The 19,363-nt window shown below is 47.7% G+C and overlaps 1 protein-coding gene across 2 annotated transcripts in view; it reads left to right on the top strand.

Annotated features, from left to right (window-relative positions):
- FRMD4A (FERM domain containing 4A) overlaps window positions 1-19,363 on the top strand; it is a 402,633-nt gene that overhangs the window by 355,749 nt on the left and 27,521 nt on the right. For both annotated transcript variants that reach the window (XM_012731291.1, XM_012731292.1), the window contains exons 13-14: window positions 943-1,081; window positions 7,332-7,473. In XM_012731291.1, the coding sequence (XP_012586745.1) occupies window positions 943-1,081; window positions 7,332-7,473 (281 nt within the window). The remainder of the gene's footprint in view (window positions 1-942; window positions 1,082-7,331; window positions 7,474-19,363) is intronic.

The following is a 19,363-nucleotide window of genomic DNA, read 5'->3' as shown; positions in this document are numbered from 1 at the left end:
CCGGCCCTTTTCTTCGTTCTTCCCTCTCCTGAGTCTTCACACACTGCAGCCCTCTGAGGATAGTTGTCCTTCAAGGAATATTGTGGAGGAACATAAGAAGTCTTGATTCCATCTGATGCCATGACCTGTGCTAACTAGAAGAAACTTTACTCATCTTTTATTACCATAGGCAGAATTGCTGGGTTAGTAAAGGACATTGTCAAAGGGTTTTTCCTGTCTCTGACATTTGTCTTGGCCCATTGCCAGGAGCTGAAGCTCAAGAGAGGACTAGTCAGTGACCTGGAGTGACCCCTCTTAACCCAGACAAGGCAATGACTTGGTCAAATTCTAAACTCTGAAGTGAAAGTGAATCAAAAGATCAGTACTATTTACAATAGCCGAGATATGAAAACAATCTAAGTGTTGACAGATGAATAATTCATGGATATTTATACAACAGAATATTATAGAGCCTTTAAAAAGGAGGTTCTGTACTTGCAGAACCACAGATGGAACTGGAGGACATTCCACCGAGTGAGCTAGGTCAGACACTGTGTCCTCTCATTTCTATGTAAGTAGAGTCTAACGCCAAAACCCTAGAAGCAGACTGTAGAACTGCTAGCAGAGACAGGGAGGCTGGGAAAGATGTCGGTCAGAGGGTCAACAGCTGAAGTTCTTGAGGATGAGTAAGTAGAGAGGTCATCCTAGAAATGAGCTAACAGTAGATTTTAGGTACTCTTCTCACATACACAAATATGGGAGGCAGTGATATGTTAATTAACTTGATGATAATAATCCTTTCGCTAAGTAGATGTATCTTAGTTTTTACTTCACAAATAAAAGGCCTATTCCAGCCAGTTTCCTGAAGTAACTGTGTGTGTGTGTGTGTGTGTGTGTGTGTTGTTTCTGAACCGTGATTTCCCTTATAAATTTGGCTTAACCTCCTGACTCTTGCTTTGCCAGGGCTTCAGTGACAAGAAGGACATTTGGACACAGTGGCATAGCAGTGCATACGTGGTACGCGTGTCCAGCGTTAATCAAGTCCATTTGGGCTATGGCCATTAGCCAACACCAGTTCTACCTGGACAGAAAGCAGAGTAAGGTAAGCACCCTTCTGGGCTGAGCGGGTCTTGGCCGTGATCAGACCTCTCCGTGCTGAGAGCTGTTTGCTGGGGACAAGGACCCTTGCCTCGATCTTGAACTTGAGGGATTGAGAACTGGGTGGTGGAAGGCACTGCACACAGGCAGGGACTTGCCGTTAGGCTATGGAGTGGGGAATGAGGTGAATTCTTCAGGAGGGCTGGCTGTCTGCACCTTGGCCAACAGCCTTCTGCACAGTCACAGTCAGAGCCTCTCCAGCCATTTCCTACTGCCAGGTAGGGCCCTTTTGAGGAATTTCAGCTGTGCTTTTGAACCTCTGGAAACTCCTAGAGCAAGCAGTCAAGCCCTTTTTGGTGTTTAAACAGTGGCATATTGTTTTCTTTTGAAAAAAAAAAAATAACCGTTTTCAACTAATAGACACCACTTACCTGTTTAGAATAATTGCTGTGAAAACCCTCCAGGCATTTTCAGTTGCCAGCTCCACTTTTTAAAAATGCAAAACTGGAAAGATGAAGGAAAGAAAAAAAAAAGGCAACAGCACTGCTTGCCTAAGGTAGACCTGCAGCCTCAGGCCTGGGTAAACAGTCATCCTCCGAGGAGATTGGCCCCAGCCCTGATGCAGACATCCGTGGCGGTGCATTTTCTGGTGAGTGGGAGAATGACGTCTCCCTGGTTCACACAGGGCTTATATCAACACTACGGCCCCTGTTACCCAGCTTGTTTCCCATTCTCCATGCGCCCCCCCGCCCCCACCGCCGCTCCCCTTCGCTCCCCTTCAAGTGGAAAGCCAGAGCCACAGCAGGATGAGACCTGCACCTTGCTCTGGCTCCCACTGTGGGGGGGTTGGGAGGATGGGGGGAGTTGTGTGGAATAGAGAGCTGGCCTGGGGGCTGGCCCAGTAGCGCCCACCCCCCAGGGGAGGCTCTCCTCCATTGTGTGACTTCTTGGGAGGGGAGGTGGTGGCAGGACCCCGGAATGACTGAGCCAAGATTTGTTTGTTGGATCAGTGCCTTGTTGGGTCCCCAGAGCCCCCCCCCACTTTGGGCAGATTGCTCTTTTCCTGGCTTGGGGAGAGAAGTTAGGGGAAAGAGCTGGGATCAAGAGGGAGGCAGGTAAGAGAGATGGGGCAGGGTGGGGAGGAAACAATCCCTTGAGTTGTAACTTGGTTTCAAGTCAGCAGTCACGCTCTTCCTGACCCCCATTTTGAGTCATTTTCTAGGATGAATGGAAACAGCTTATCTTTGGTGTCAGGAATGATGAGAGTATTCCACAGCTCTTCTGGCTGTGATGAGGCCCACTTCGATCAAAACAAAGAACCAAAAGTGTTGTGATTTGTGCTTTTGACTGAAACAGTAGGTGGTTGTCCGCATTATGCCCTCCAGAGGGAAGAGCTGGACGCCAATGCCGTGGGCCTTTGCCCACCAAAGGCCCACCGTTGCCCAGCAGTGGATGGTGAGCCCCCCCACCCCCACACACACACCCATACCACAGCTTTAAAAGGGGAAACGGCGCATCTCACTGCCAGGGCAGTGTGGGGCCTGCTGTGCCCTCCCTTCCTGGCTGGTTTTTGCAGAGAGATGGCTTAGACATCGGGGTCACTTAGAAGGCCTCTTGTTTGGGATCTTCATCCCTGGTGTGGAAGATGATCTTGCTCCACAGCTGGAGAAGCTTGTTCACCAGGCTTACAGGGACACCCAGGGATGGCAACAAGTAACCCACCATAAAACAGTGAAGTTCACTTTTTTACAAAATTATCTTTGAAGAGGCCAAGCCAGATACCTGCAGCAATTGGACATTTCAGCTGGGCTGCCCTGTAGCTGCCTGGGAGGGAGGAAGGAAGGAAGTCACATGCTCCCAGGAATACAGGGTCCCCCCCCAGTAAGCTTGGCACTCACACACATTCCTGACCCCTGGTCTTGCATTGCTCAGAGGGGCCAATTCCGCACCCACAGTGACAGATGAGACACAAGGTATCCCGGCCGGGATTCTCGCTTCAGCTCTCTGGTCCTGGACAAGGCCTTTGTGCTCATGCTCTGCTTTCCCCAATTAAAGACTAGCAAGGGAAATTCCTGATGACACTTATCTGTAGAGTTGCTTTGGAGATCTGTGCTATTATTATCACGATAAATTTGGCACACAGTTCCCCAGCCAATGCTTGCGTAAAGCTTAAATTCTTCAAAAGTTCCTTAAATTAAATCAGGCTTAATAAAATTACTCTTAGGAATTACTTTACAATACCTCTCCTGGTTGGAATGCCATTCTTTAGAGAAGAGTGATGTGATCTACCTCCAGTAGGCAGGCTGGCCTCTGGCTGAGTGATGGCTGACAGGCCTGGATGAAAAGCTTCCAGCTATTTCAGAACAGCCGGTGTTGGCGGGCACACTAGCCATTGCTTCACACTGCTGTATCTGGCCATGCCAGCCATTCCTTTTTCTGAAGTGCTGCAGCAAAGCCCAGCTCCCAAGTGATGCTTATCACCCACAAACAAGTGTGGTCTAGTGGTTTGAGTCAGCAGGGAAGTTGGGTAGCCAACAAGTCTCATGCTTTTCCCCTGGCACTTGGTTATTTTCTTTAAGGGCCATTTAAGAAGGGATCTTGGTTGGTCTCTCTCTCTGTGTGTCTCTCTCTCTGTGTGTGTCTCTCTCTGTGTGTGTCTCTCTCTGTGTGTGTCTCTCTCTCTGTGTGTGTCTCTCTCTCTGTGTGTCTCTCTCTCTCTCTGTGTGTCTCTCTGTCTCTGTCTCTCTCTCTGTCTCTCTCTGTCTCTCTGTCTCTGTCTCTCTGTCTCCCCCCCCCCCACATGCACACCATGCTCCATCACTAAAGATGGGAGATGGAGGCCACACGGTTGTGTTCCTGTGACTCATTCAGAAAGGCAGCCCGCATAGACAACAGTTACAAGTGGTAGCTTCTCCATGCTCACCCCAAAGATCAGGAGTGTCAGCTGGATCCTGGCAACCTCCCAAGCCTGAAACCAAGGAATTCCTCTTGGACATTGGAGGAAAACATTTGAGAGCTCAAATTGTTTAGCATAAACATAAGATAATTTCCCTCTGAACTCTACGAGTGGGGACTTCTTGAGTTGGCCTCTGATCCAAACATCTTTCCTTCTTAATTCTCCTCCCGCCTCTGCACCACCCCCCGCTGCCCCCACCCCTGTCCCAGATCTAGTCTGCTAGTCTTAGTCCACATAGAGCAAAGGAAGCTTGAAAGCTGGGTCTGGGAACTAGAACCTTGCAATGAGTAATAATAACCTTTGTGTGGCAACAGCCTTCTAGCAAATGATCAGCAGTGTGCAGGCCTTTGGGGTTGCTCCAAAATACTGTCTCTTTACAACACAAAAGCTTCTCCTGTCCACACTCACTTCCTCTTAGTGTTCTTTCTCACCACGTCCATTCCACCATCATGCTGTTTCCATTCTAGGACAGACACCAGTTGTTTCTAAAGCTGCTAAGAATCCAGCCTCCCCTGGGAAGGCTCCTCTGTTGACTCCTTTTCTATATTTTGTTTTCTGCCTCTGAGATTGATGTATGGCTGGTGGCAGACAAGTCTTCCTGTGATTAATGAAATTACCAAGATAACAGGTGAAGTCCTCATCTAACCTCATTTAACAAATTATTGCCAGACCCTAATTTGTGTCCTTTTCTAGAACCAATGGCCTTTTACCTTTATTACTTAATTTAGCTATACTACAAGTCATTGATAGGTGTTTTAAGAGATCTGGGCATCAAAGTGGTTGAGCATGAAACTCAAAAAGTGGTTAATTAAGATTAGCTGAGATTCTAATCCAGGTCTTTCTGACTTTGGGTCCTTCCCATCATGCTGAATTTGCCAATGTCTGAGTTATTCTGACCTAGCCATAAGCGTGGGCCTTGGTAACAATGTGGTGCTGAAAGGCAAGGAGTCAAGGGTGGTGCTTCCTGGCCTGCACAGAGGAGAGAGCTTAGCCAGATGGGTGCTGTGGATGTGCTGTGTCCACATGCAATGAAAAGCACTTCCTGTTCTCTGCTGCAAGCCAGAACTTACGAGGGCCTGGCAGCTGGGATTTTATGAGCAAGGAAGGCCAAACCTGAGGAAGTTGACTCGCTTCTGAACGCAGAGATGAAAATTGGAGGTTAGAAAGGAGACATTGGTGGAAGCAGGACCCATGATCGAGAAAGGAGGAGAATGGCCCTTCATGCCCAGTGAACAAAACAAGCAAAGTCCCTGCATTTCCTCTGCCTCTTGGACTTGAATCTTGTTGACATCAGGGAAGTGCTTAGTGGCCGGAAGTCATCATCTTTCACCAGTGTTGGCAGCAGTATGGAGGCTGGAGGAAGGGCGAGGTCATGGAGGTTTAGACAGTCTGTGGGCACCTGGGTACAAAAGGATGGTGTAAATAAGGGGGAGCGGGCTGGCGGTGAGCTCCCTGCCTGGCCCCCGCTGACTCCCCGCTGCCAGTCTTCTCCTGTGTGTGGCAAGGAGCTGGTCTCCCATGGACCAGATGGGAAGGCACACATGTGACTAAAACTTGACCGTGACCCTCAGCTCTCTCGGTGTGTCCGAGACGGTGTAGGAACTGGAAGGTCAGCCAGCACACGGCTTAGAGTAGCATTTATGTTTGTTCCCATAAAATTCATGGTATAGTAGTCAGTTGCCTTCAATGTTACCACAAAAATTGATTTCCTAAGGGAGAAAATGCAAGCCCATTTCGCTTACCCGTGGAGATCAGCTTTACTACACACCATTCCTTCAGGAATACAATTGTGAATGCACGGTCCTTTTCTAATTATTCTAACCTGCTGTTACTGTCCGCTAAATTGGACCAATTAATACATGGAATAAATGGAGTGGGGTTTTCCCACGAGCTGGAGACTTTGGCAAAGACATTTAGATAACAAGACAGTGCAGTGCCAAATCGGGCACTGCCTGAGGCTTTTCCACAGGACATGCTGTGAGCATGTCAGGCCGAGAGCGTGTCAGTCCTCTGAACCGTCCACAGCTCTCCACTTAAGAGCTTTACATCACTTCCAAGCTCATTGGAACTTCATGAATTTACCCAAACATCTCTTAAAACATTCACAATGCTGATGTATTTTTTTCCCTCCCCCTCTAAGAGCAAAATAATTATAGTTGCCGCTCTGTGTTGAATACCAGGCAGAGAGGGACAAAGTCTTTCACATGCTTTCCTGCCTCTGACCCTACGAAAGCCTGGGGTGGCATGTGTGGTGTTCCTGAGTTATACTTGGGAATGAGACTCAGTGAGGTTAGGTGACTTTCACAAAGTCTGGACCTCAGCCAGGTCTGCCCAACTCCAGAGCCCATGCTCTGAAGTGTAGTGCAGCCTGTAGAATAACAGGCTTGGAAAATTCTTAGGCTCTGTCTACTTCTGCAGAACTCTTAGTGATGGGGCAGGGACAGGGTCACTTAAAAAACTGCAGCAACCCAAATGCCCAAAAATGGAAAACTGGATCTAGACGTGGTACGTATATACTGTGGAATACTATTCAGCAATCAAAAAGATAAACTCCTGCCATTTATAGCAATGTGGATGGCTCTAGAAGGAATTACACTCAGTGAGATGAGTCAGAAGGAAAAAGGAAAATATCAGATGGTTTTATTTACAGGAGGAATACAGGGGAACCAAACAAGGGATCAGAGGAAAAACTAATAACAATAAACAACACAGCAAAACTAAAATAGACAACTATACATCAGACATTCTGTAATGGAAGGAGAGGGATCAAAATGAGGATGGGAAGAGCATAGGGACGTGGTGATGGTGCAGGGGTGAGCTGGTGGTGGAAATTCTATGGGGTCTACACTTGAGAAAAGAAAGCAAACATTGTTTAAAAAAAACCGATGTAAAATATATAATATGAATTATTTTTTTAAGATTTATTTATGCATACAGAACTGGGGTACAGGCCAGAGATGCAGAGGGTGAGAGGATTCACCAGAGACAGAGTGGGGAGCAGAACAGGCAGATGGAGGAAGTACACTGCTGAGGGGAGCGGTGGGCGGGTCAGGAGAGGTCTGCTGCGCCATGTGGGCCACCTCAGACTGGGAATCAAACTTGCACTGAAGCAACTGCAGTTTGGTTGCAGTGCTGTGCTTTAACCCACTGTGCTACCAGGGAGGGCTCCAATTATTTTTTTTTAAATGTTGCAAGATGAGCAATAAGGTAGCTTGCTAAACTTCAGGATGGCAGGCCAGGGTATTCTTGCTCAGAGGTGAATGTTCCCTTCACTGCCTGATTTCGTCTCATTCTCTAGTCTAAAATCCATGCTGCACGAAGTCTGAGCGAGATCGCCATTGACCTGACAGAGACAGGAACACTGAAGACCTCCAAGCTGGCCAACATGGGCAGCAAAGGGAAGATCATCAGTGGCAGCAGCGGAAGTCTCCTGTCCTCAGGTGAGCAACCAGCACTCTGCTCCCTGTGCCCACGAGCTCCAAGGTTGTTTGCTGAAGGTTCTGCTTACCAGTGAGATCACACAGTGGTAGTCTCTGTCTTCACTTACTGCCCTCGTGCTCCGTGCATTTAATTCGTTTTGATGACTAAATGATATGCCTTGGTTTTGTGTGTGTATGTTTACATGCATTTTCTTTACGCGTTCATCCATCACTGGCACTTAGGTCATTACTATAGCTTGGCGATATATTGAATGTAATGCCATGTTTGCATGATTTTTTAATTATTCGAGCCTTGGGTACAGAGGCCTTTCTGAGTCAGTGTCTTTGTTTCCTTTGGATGCAGACTCAGAAGCGGGACTGCTGGGTCATAGGGTGGTTTTATGAGCGTGTGCAAGCAGCTCTCCTGCGCCCTGCTTCAGCCCGCGTGTGGCTCTGAGGAAGGAGAAGGCAGCCAGCAGCTGTGGGGCAGCTAGCTGCCTGCCAGGAGCTGGCTCTGGTTTCGAGGCCTCTGTTGTGAGCCAAAGGGAATCTGAGGAAACTGCCAAGAATGCCAAAGGCTGGGGACCAGCGGAGCAGTAGAGGCAGGCAGTGTGGGAAGGGCTGCTGGTCACAGAAGTCTCTCTGGGTCCCTCAGCGCCTCCTGAGTGCTGATGGCTAGCCACCAGGAATGTCCACTCCCAGGACAGAGCTGCGGTTCACTTGTGTGTCACGGGAGGAGAATGACACCAAGGAAGGCTGACGGTCGGGCTCTGGTGCCGAGCGCTGCCACATTCCATCCCCAGTAAACTGCTCGAGACTTCATTCCAGACCTTCTCGTTCCTGTGGGAAGCAGCATCTTGCTGTCCTAGAGCCATAGCACAAGCACCCCAAGACTGGCTGGGCTGCTTCCGCTGACTGATCACTTGTGTGTCGAGTTATTGGCTTGAGATACGGGGAGCTGGCCCACCTTTGGGAGGTGTGATGCTGTTGGTGGAAATGACAAAGTGGGAAGCGGTTTGCAGAGAGGGGGACAATGTTTGCTGGAAAATACTAGGAAGGTACAGCATTAATGGCCACTCCCAGACCCCTAGGCCAAAGCCTGATTCTTCTTGTGCCGCATTACCTTGCCTCTGAGCTGTGAAATATGCTGAGAAGTCTGCCCCCTGTGCTTGCTGGTGCGTGCCTGTAGCCTAGTGGAGTAACTGCAAACACCAGTGAAATCAAAGAGAAAACGAGGCAGCGAGGGAGATGCTGAAAGCTGTCCAGTGAGCTTCTGGGCCCAGGTGTCAAGTTGTGGCAGGATCGAGTCCGGACCTAATGCACAGAGGAGAGATGTGTGCCCGTCCTGACCCTGGGCCGTGGGGCTGAAGGAGCGTCTACCCCAGGTCCCTCGTTGGGCAAGCCTCCGGCCATGTGTTTTGGTAAAATCTGCAAACCTAATGCATTTTGGGTTCTTTATTAAGGAGTCACCAAAATTATATAGGCCTCAGGCCCCGCCAAACCTGGGTCTGCGTGCACCAGCTCCCTGATGGGTCCACCATACACCTCCCCATCCCAGGTTCTTGAGTTTTTCATCAGTGCAATGAGCCCAGTGATAATTCTAAGGCCCAGAGGTTTACGGTCAAAAGTGTAGAGAATGTTGTCTTACATCACCAAAGAGAATGCGTTCAAGGACTAAGACTTCTACCTCCAGTTCCGGCCACTCTGGTCCCCTGCTGACTGGCAGGGGCCACAGCCGGAGCCAGCTTGCCTTGAGTTGGTCTTTTAGACATGCTAATCCCTGCTCAACTCAGTCTCAGGTTTGACCTGGATTTATGCACCCGCTAAACAACAGCGCCAGCCACAAATAAGCCCGACTCAACCTTTAGCCTTAGTGGGGGTGAGGGAACCATGTCTCTGCTATGCTTCTGGGTTTCTCCTGCGAAACCTGGCAGAGAGAATGGATTCTCCCAGGTCTGGGGCTCTCACATTTCCACCTGCACCAGAAGCACTTGGAGGGAGGTTCAGACTCCGATCACTGGCTCCACCTCCAGAGTATCTGAGTCTGTAGATGTGGGGGGGGGGGGTGCTGAGAAATCACATTTCTAGCAGACCCCCAAATAATGCTGACACTACCGGCCCCGGCACCACAGTTTGAGAACTGCAGACACATAAACACCAGAGGTGGCTGTGTTGCTCAGGATTTCCTCACTTTTAAACCTGTGTCCTAGTCCTTCTGCCAGGGCCATTATCTTTGGCCCATGTCCAGGAGACAAGCCAGTAAACCCAGAGAGAGCAGCTACAGAGGAGGCTGTCCTCTCACTCAGGCTGTCCTGAGTTAGAACCAGTATCAGCCAGGAGACCCAGGCCTCCAATAGACCAGTCCATTCATCATAGCTTTAGTCAGTTCATCTCTGTTACTGCCATCAGGCTGACGTCAGTCATCGACCCAGTGGGCTAGAGACAAAGCCAGAGAAAGCCCTCTTTGCTCCCCTCCCATAGTTAATACAAGACTCCTCCTCCTGATACATTAGTTTTAAATGCTCAATAACTCAGTGACAGGAGCCCCAGGCTAAGCTGGCTGGGAAATGGTGGAGGCGGCTACGGTCTGGGGCCTCCCCACTCAGAGTGGCTCCATCTGCAGGTGCCGACCCTCAGCCCTCACCCTGCCTGCACCCTGCCGCCGAGTAAGTAAGGGGAAGGCTGTGAGCCTCACCCCATGACAGAGCAGGACGCAGCGGTGGACTGTGTCCAGCCTGAGAATAAAAGTCCAAAGACTGGCCTCGAAGGACAAAGCTCAGGGGGAGGACTCCATCCCTGGACTTAGGAAAGACGATGGGCAGTGGACGGGAGGCCTGCAACAGGAACCGTCCAGCAGTCAGCACAGGAAATTACTAGAACGTGTGACGGGCCATCACTCCCACCAGACTGTGTATGCTCCCACCCTCTTTCTTGTCTGTGTGGAGAAGCCCTGGTGGTCCCACCTGACAGGGAGGTTTCCATCACCTCATGTGGAAATCTAGCCCTTGGCTTCAAAATCTCTGCAGCTGCCTTTTGTCCTTCTGAGGCCTCGTGTCTCACTGCTTGCTGAGAATTTCCTAGTCACGTGCTCCCACAGATGGGCCTTCAGGGCAGTGCTGATTTAAAACACTTTTTATTCTACCTGCCAGGCCCTATGCTTTCCCTTTCATTCGGAAAATGATACATGCAACCCTATATCCTATTTGGCCTGTGACCAGTTACTTTCTCTCCTTTGCCTACTGCTTCATACGAGAAAAGATGCATTTTGAGAAACTAAATTTGGCTTAATTCTTTCTCTAAACTAATCCAGTGCTCCACAAACATTAGGTGCTCAAAGCACAAATCAGGCCTCTCTCTGGCAGTGCAGCAGGTTAAAGCACAGCACTGTGAAGCTATCCGCAGCCACGGCAGCACGAGTTCGATCCCCTCAACAGTGTGTTTCAGTACATCTGCTTGTTCTGCTCCCCACTCTGTCTCTGGTGAATCCTCTCACCTCCACACCTCTGGCCTGTGCCCTAGTTCTAAGCATAAATGAGTGGATCTTTAAACAGACACACACAATTCAAAGTTGTTTATTCAAGTTGGTTTTATAACTGAAAGTCTGTACCTTTTTATCCCTTCTACCATTTCCTCACCCTCCAGACCACCATCCCAGACAACCTCCACCTGTTCTCGGTGTCTGTGAGCTAGGGGTAGGGGTGTGTTTCTAGATTCCACATGATTATAGTAATTTGTTTTCCTTCATTTAGCATGATACTCTTAAGGTCCATGAGTAAGATACAAACTTTATGTCATTCTGTTTTATTTTTTTAAGTTACATGTATTGAGGTAATGTTGACGTTCATGTCTGAGGGGTAGAGGGTATACCTTTACAAATGTATGTCACCTCACCACACCACTACCAAAGCCCCAGTCATCCTCCACTGGCCTTCCCTCCATTGGGCGCTCCGCCCCACCACCTTCCCCTCTGGGAGGCTCAGCCATAGTCCAGTATGCTCTTTCCCCTTGGATTTTCACCATCCCTCTCTTCTTCTCCCCCACTTCTGAATGCCTCAGCTCCATGGTCTCCTGGTTTGTCTTTGGTTTCTCTCTATATTACACATATAAGTGAAACCAACTGGTATTTATCTTTCTTCTTCTGACTTATTTCACTTAGTGTAATCTCATTCAGCTCTATTCATGTTGCTGCAAATGGCATACATTTTTGATCACTGAGTAATTGTCCATTGTACATATATATACCATATCTTCTTGGTCCAGTCATCTTTTGGGGGACATTTAGGTTGTTTCCCTATTTTAGCTATTGTAAATATCAATGCAGTAAACACTGGAATGCAGGTTTCCTTTTAAATCAGTGTTTTTGTGTTCGCTGAGTAGATACCTAATTGTGGGATTATTGGGTCATTTTTAGTATTTTGAGGAACCTCCACATAGCTTTCCACAGGGGCTAGACCAGCCTACATTCCCACCAACAGTATAAGAGGGTTCCTTTTTCTCTGCATCCTCAGCAGAGGATTTCTTAGTTTTGGATTTTTTTTTTTAAGATGGGCCATTTTCACAGGTTTGGGGTGGTATCTCATTGTGGTTTTGAATTGCATTTCCCTTGTCATAAATGATGGTGAGCATTTGTTCATGTCCATCGACTCTCTGCATGTGCCTATTGAGCTTTTCTACCAATTTTTTGATCGGGGTTGTTTTGTGTTTGCTGTATGAGCTCTTTGTAGATCATTGATACGAGCCCCTTGTCACATGTAGGATATGCACATATTTTCTCCAATTCAGAGAATTTTGTTCTTTTTATGGCTAAATAATATTCTATTCTGTGTGTAAGAGACCATATCCACTCACCATCAACAGACTCTTAGATTATTTGCAAGAGTCAACACTTGGTTGGCTCCTGCAAATGATACAGCAATGAGGAGGATGCTACAGAGATATTTTCAAGTTAGTGTTTTCATTTACTTTGAATATATATCCAGAGGTGGAATTGCTGGATCATATTGTAGCATCAAGAAACCTCTATACTGTTGTCCATAGTGGTGATACCAGTTAAATTCCCTAACAGTGTACAAGGGTTTTGGCACTTTCTCCACACCCGTACCAACACTTGTTACCTCATTTTGATAATAGCCATTCTTACACACATTATTGCATTGTGATTATGCTTTGTGATTCCCTGAGGATTAATGATGCTGAGCATCTTTTCTTGCATATCTTCTTTGGGAAAATACTGTTCAGATCCTCTACCCATTTTTTAATCAGTGAGTTTTGGTTGTTTTGGTTGTTTTGCTGTTGACTTGTATGAGTTCCCTATGCATTTAGGGTATCAGTCCCATCAGATATGTGATGTAGCAATATTCTCACACATTCAGTTTGTTGCTGGCTCATTTCATTGATGGATATTTCTAGCTTGATGTCATCACATTCTTTTTGCGTTTGTTGCCTTAGCTTTTGAGGTGAAAAAAAAAAAAAACCATTGCCAAGACCACCAAAATTAAATTTTGAAGGAATGCTAGCAAGCATCCTGAATGTTCTGTGTTTCAAGAACTTTCTATATTCCCAGAGAGTATAGTACTATAGTACTTCAGGTCTTGCCAGTGCCCCTCATGTACCTGCCACCAACACTGTCCCTGAACCTGTACTGTGTCACCAACCACACTGGTTTGGATGTTGAGAGGTTAATTTTACCAGAACAGGCTCCTTGTGCAATCAGCATCCACCCTGATTACCTTTCATTCATCCTTCTAACCCTTTCTGTGTCCAAGTTGTGATGTCACTGAGATTTATAACAACACTGCTCATTTTTCAGAAGTAAACATCTTTTCTGGTTCTCAAACGTAGGTAGAGACTACACACACTCTACTTTCAAGCTATAACCTCTCCCCTCAAAGAATTTGCATAACATTTATTAATGTAAAACGGATACAAGTTCTAATCTATTAGTAACTTTGCAAGTGATTTTTGTATTTAACTAGAGTTCATACTTTCCTTTCAAATTACTGACATTCAGTACTTGGCATCTGAAGTTTGAGATACTAAAGAAATGAAGACATGTCATTGCTGTTTATTAAAGTCAGACGTCCATGCTTCTTAATGCCCCTCAGCCAGGGGTAGCACCTTTCTTTCAAAATCAAAGTTTCTGTGTAGTTGAAGTGATTTTTTTTTTAATTTTTTTTTATTTATTCATACAGAACTGGGGTACAGGCCAGAGATGTGGAGGGTGAGAGGCTTCACCAGAGACAGAGTGGGGAACAGAACAGGCAGATTGACGAAGTACACTGCTGAGGGGAGCAGCGGGCGGGTCAGGAGAGGTCTGCCATGCCATGTGGATCTCCTCCCGGGCAGGCGGGGATCGAACTCATGCAGAAGTGGCTTTAGCTTCTTAGTGCAGTGCTTTAACCCGCTGCGCCACCAGGGAGGGCCTGTAGTTGAAGTGATTTTAAAGCTTGGAGCTCGAGCCTGTTGAATCACGCCTAGGGATCTCTGCATGAGACCTGTAGGCCATGTTCCCAGAGATGCTCAGGGTGGCTGCCCACTCACGACCCAGTTGCACGGCCCGTGTTGGGATGAAAGCAAGTCCGCCACGCTCCTCCTGGCACTGCACGGAATGGGACTCAGGCTGTAGGAAGGCTTTGGAACCAGTATCCCAAGTCCTTTTGTGGGGGAGCTCTGCTCACCAGGCTGTGACAGGATGTGAGGTCTCATCCCAGAATCAGAACCCACCTGCTGAGCAATAACCTGGCCTGCAAAAGAGGCCAGCCCCTGCAAAAGAGGATTTGAGGCAGCTCAAGGCATAGCTCCCTGGAGCCAGGCTGGCAGATCCCGCCCCCGCCCTCCACAGCCTGACCCCCCACACAAGCTCTTCACCAGTAAACCTGCTGACAGACCCCTACAAGGGGGGGAGGGGGGCGCAGGGAACACTGTGTTCACTCTGCCCTGTGAGAACCTGAAATTGCCTCCAAGTTTCTGTTTGCCTCTCTCAATTGCTTTTGGCTCTGTGTGCTTCAGGTAACAAATTGTCAGAGAGCTCAGACAGACTTTGAGAGGACAAAGCAATTGGTTGTATTTTCAGAATTCAAAGAAAGCACCCAAAGTCCTTTCTGTGGGACTTCAAAGGGTTTGTTCCTCTCTTCCCTACCTCCATTCCTTACACTCTCAAGGGGAAAAAAAATGAAATAGCAAAACAACCGAAAGAAAAAAATCACAAAGATGACAAAAGCATTTGTCCTTGTAGTGAACACGCCTGGCCTTTCCATAGCTTGTCTGAAAGTGGGAGAGAGTGTAGGATTAGTTCTAAGCATTGTTTCGGAAATTTGCTGTCACAAGTGGTTCTGCTTTCAGCAGGATTGTAGGGGCCAAGGGAGAAGTGTTTTTTGCCTCGGCCTATTTGAAGAAAATGGCAGACTCACAGGGCTCGTTGCGCCAGCCACCCAAACAAAAACGTTCCTGAGCATCCTTTCCTAAAGAAATAGAGCAATGAGGCTGATGCTGGCTTCTTGAATGGAAATACAGGGACATAAGCCGCCCACTCTCTACAAAACAAAACGCCATATTGTGTCTATAAATAGGAGTCGGGCTGTGTGATTAACAAGCTGGCAGCTGACTCATCTTCACTGATCAGCAGCATTGTAGAGAATGTGCTGATGGATCATTGGTTGAAAAATATAAAATCTATGCTCTGCTGTTAGCCCAACTCCGACACTTTCTGCTTGGTGGGGGAAGGGGGTGGGGGAAGGGGTTGGGGAACATGTTATGCGCAGCGTGGGGATGCGCTTTGCCTGGGATCCACCCAGGCTATTACTCAACTCTCCACACTCTCATTCTCTGAATGCTAGCGCTTCCTTCCATTGTTAGGAAGTTTATTAAGAACTAACCTAACAATGAGGACACCAGTGAGCTGACATCTCTCCATGCAGACAAGTTTCCTGATGGGCATCTGCCAGCTCTGGTCACGGCTCAGACACTTCACTTTGTGCTGGAGTAAATCCCTCCTGGTTTCTGTTTGGTTTTCTTTCATCGTCATGCATTTTGCTTTTGCCCTGTCTCTTTCCTATGTCTCTCTCCAGCCTTTTCAAGTTTTCTGATATCCACTGCCTGTGTTCATTCCTTTTAGATCTAGCAACGAGCTGGATTCAGGGGCCTTTACTTGAGTCGTGACCTCAGTGCCCTGCTGAGGGGCGCAGCCTCGCAGCACTGCCCAAGGACCTGGTTTTGCCAGGGTGCTACGTGGCACAACCCATGAAGGCTGTGACCTCCCTCTGTAGAATGGATGTTTCTGGACAGGCCTCAGTTGAAATTGAGACTGACAGTAGAATGATTATCACTTTCCACCCTCATATTGGGGGAACAAACAAAGTCACTTGTTAACTAATAGCCTCATGCTCTTGGGTGTTGATAGTGAAGAATTGCCTACCAGAAAGAGCCCGGGGAGAATGACAATGCCTACCCTAAACAATACCCAGAGATGGAAGGTAGATGTGAAACAAGCACGTTGAGGTCGGGTCTCGCAGGCCTTCTGTGTTCCCCTATGCCAGCCCTGTCAGCATTGCAATGGAATAAGAAAACCTTGGAGCCAGAATGATGACCCCTTTCGTGTCGCAGTATAAGCAATGGAAATCATGTGAGTTCCCTCTAAACAAGCTTTAACTAGGTATTTACCGGATGCTATTTTTTTAATCAATGGTTTCATTCTCCTCTGTCTGACCCCCCTGCCCCACACCCCCCGCCACCATCCCTGTCCTCCTCATTCTCTCATGAGTGTTCTGCTGAGCCATAGACATTAGCAGCAAAGCAAAGTGACTCCAGAGCCGCCTAGCTGCCATCAGAAGGTGCTTTATTTTCAAAGAGCTTCCAATTCACAAGTCTTCTAAGTGAACTACTTTATTTTTAAAATTGCTACGTCTGATGGAAAGTTTTCCAAGCATGCATTTTTCATGTTAAAAATCACATTCATTCTACGAGAGTCTCCAGAGAGCACACATTTATTCTGAAATCTTCAATGGGCATTACTTCAATGTCTCTTAGGATATCTTTTATGTGAGGAATTCATAATTGAAGATTTGTAAGGGAAATAAATACATCTTCATCATAAAGAAGAATTCAAACCTTCCCCTCATATTTATTCCTGGGGCGTCTGCCAAAACTCCTTATAGCTTTTACAGATCTGCTGGGAATATGCCTCGTCTTTTTTTTTTTTTTTCCTAAAAGCCAAAACGGCTTGTCACTTCCTTCCCTTACTTTTAGGACAACAGATTTTTCTTCTTTGAGGTACTGTTTGTTTTAAATTTCCCCCTCCTTCCAGAGAGGAAAGCAGCCCTTCTGTCTCCTGCATCAGTGGGCGGGTCATTGGCGTTCCATCTGGATAACACAGATGAGCCACAGCCGCTGAGCACAGTCCCTTCAGGAGGATGCACACTCATATCCGGGGCTGAGTTCCCCAAGTCTCTGGAAAGATTGGAGCAAATTCCCCATCACAGCTGAACAAGGATATCCTCCCATGTGTCGGCTGGCAGGGAGGGGAGTCGATGTTTGTGAGTGCTGGTGTACCCCCCACATCCTGTCCTGGGGGACCAGCTACCTTCAGCCATCTCTGTTGGGTGAAGTCTGCAGCTCTCTGATGAGAGGAGGAAATGAGAGGCAGCTGCAGAACAGGTTTTCACCATCGCTTTCCGTAAGAGCCATGGTGTTGGGGTTGCAGCAAGGATTTCCAGGTACCTGCTGCTGGTGGTGATGGCCTGAGATGCATCTCTCTTGCTCTCACAGGAATTGTCATGCTTTATTTATTTATTTTTATTAAATATTTATGCATACAAGAACTAGGGTACAGGCCAGAGGCACAGGGGGTGAGAGGATTCAGTGGGGAGCAGAACAGGCAGGCTGATGAAGTACACTGCTGAGGGGGGCAGTGGGCGAGACAGGAGAGGTCTGCCGCACCCTGTGGGTCACCTCCCTGGCCGGGGATCGAACTCATGCTGCAGTAGCTGCAGAAAGCTTCATAGTGTTTCCCTTTAAGCTGCTGTGCCACCAGGAGGGCCAGGAATTGTCATCTTTTAGATCAGATCTTTTCTGAATCCCACCGGCCAGAGGATTAGTGACCTGTTTCTATAAAATGCTTTGGATTCAGATTGAAACATAATAACCCAAACCAAAATACTATATTTTCAACCTCATTCCATTCAGATAATTACTGAAAAATAGTTGGGATAAAAAGTTTCTAGAGAATTGATGGGTTCTGTTTTTCTAACAGTGAAACACAGGGCACATTTAGCCTCCTCAGAGAGGGTGGAGCGTGCCCAACACACACACACAGCTCTCGGAGGCTTAGTTGTTTCAGGCGCACACCTGAAGACCTGGGCGCCTTCTCCCTGCTTAGGCCACATCCCAGGCTGCAGCGCTGTGGAAGGCGTCCCCGCTGGGAGGGCAGGTAGGCTCACACGTTATGCCATTTTTGCAGCAATAGCCCTGCAGCGATTGAACAGGCAGCTTCTACCTTCATGGCGTTTCCATTCTAGATAGAAAAAAAATCTGACTGAGAACCCCAGCTCTACCTCCCTGTGTTCCAGCGCCTCTTCTATGAAAACGGGGTGTTTTTATGAGGGTTCAGCAAAGTGGAACATGTGAGAAACTCCTGTCAAGAGTTCTGTAACAACTCTGCTTCCTTCCCCTCCTCCAGGGGCCTGAATTTCACAGTGGCAGTGGTACATGGCCTTCTCCCCTTCTGCACACCTCCTTGTCTGTCCGCTAACGCGTCGTCACTTTAACATCGGCTCCCCACAATTGGGGTGCCCACTGCTGACACAGGACGTAGTGCAAACAGCAGTATTCATGTAGCACTTAGAATCTGTGAATGCCAAGCATCTTGCACGCCTCAGCCCATTTAATTCCCTGTACATTTGACTGTCCATCAACCGTCTGGGGAAGGAGACGACGCTTGGGGAGGTTCCGTTCCATTACCAAATCCCCGCAGCTCTTACGTGGCAGAATTGGGACTCAGGCTCCATGCTGGAGACTTCTGCCCCAGGATGCTCCAAGACCCAGGTGTTTTCCAAAACATAGTCAGGTTACTCTTTCTAGACCTTTGGGTTCTATTTGGAATGTTGACCCAAAACTGAAGTATTTCTGCATTACCGGTAGCTAGATTCAGAATAGTTCAGATCATGTTTTTCAAAATCTGTCATCTGTTCACTGAACTGTCCCAAGATGTTTCCCATGGAAATATAATTCCATCCCCTTCCCCCAAAAAAATCCTGCTGTGATTTTTATTGGGATTGTAGTAATTGTTAAATTCTTAGAGAACTGAACTCTTTAAAACACCAAGCTTCCAACCTATGACCATAGTACATCACTCTTTGTTGTTCCCAGCGGAGTATCATAATTTTCTTTAAAAAAAAATTTATTTATATATGTAAGAACTAGTGTATAGGCCAGAGGTGAGGGGGTGAGAGGATTCACCAGAGAGAGGGGGGCAGATCTACTGAAATACACTGCTGAGGGGAGCAGCGGGCGAGACAGAAGAGGTCTGCCACACCTGTGGTCACCTCCCTGGCTGGGGATCGAACTCATGCCGCAGTGGCTGCAGAGAGCTTCATAGTGCTGCACTTTTAACCCGTTGCATCACCAGGGAGACCCCAGTATCACAGTTTTCATTATAGGCATTTACACATCTTTCCATTGATTTTTCTATCTAGTTAGTTGGTGTCTGATGCTGTTGCACAGGGCGTCATCCACGCCTCCAGCCGGTTTCTGACTCTCCGCTCCCTGTGGGCACACAAAGTGAAGCAGCAGTCAGCCCCTTCCGGCCACTCGTTCTGGCCCCTCCAGGCAGCCGAGCAGGACTGCTTCACTGCTGGAAACTTTTTTCAGAATCCCAAACACTGCAGCCCAGAAGTTATTCTTTTGTTCTAAACTAAAT

This window comes from Condylura cristata, unplaced genomic scaffold, assembly GCF_000260355.1.
Source record: "Condylura cristata isolate star-nosed mole 26May11 unplaced genomic scaffold, ConCri1.0 scaffold00030, whole genome shotgun sequence".
NCBI classification, from domain to species: Eukaryota; Metazoa; Chordata; class Mammalia; order Eulipotyphla; family Talpidae; genus Condylura; species Condylura cristata.
Note: the sequence above shows the minus strand (reverse complement) of the source record. Positions and strands in the feature narration are given on the sequence as shown.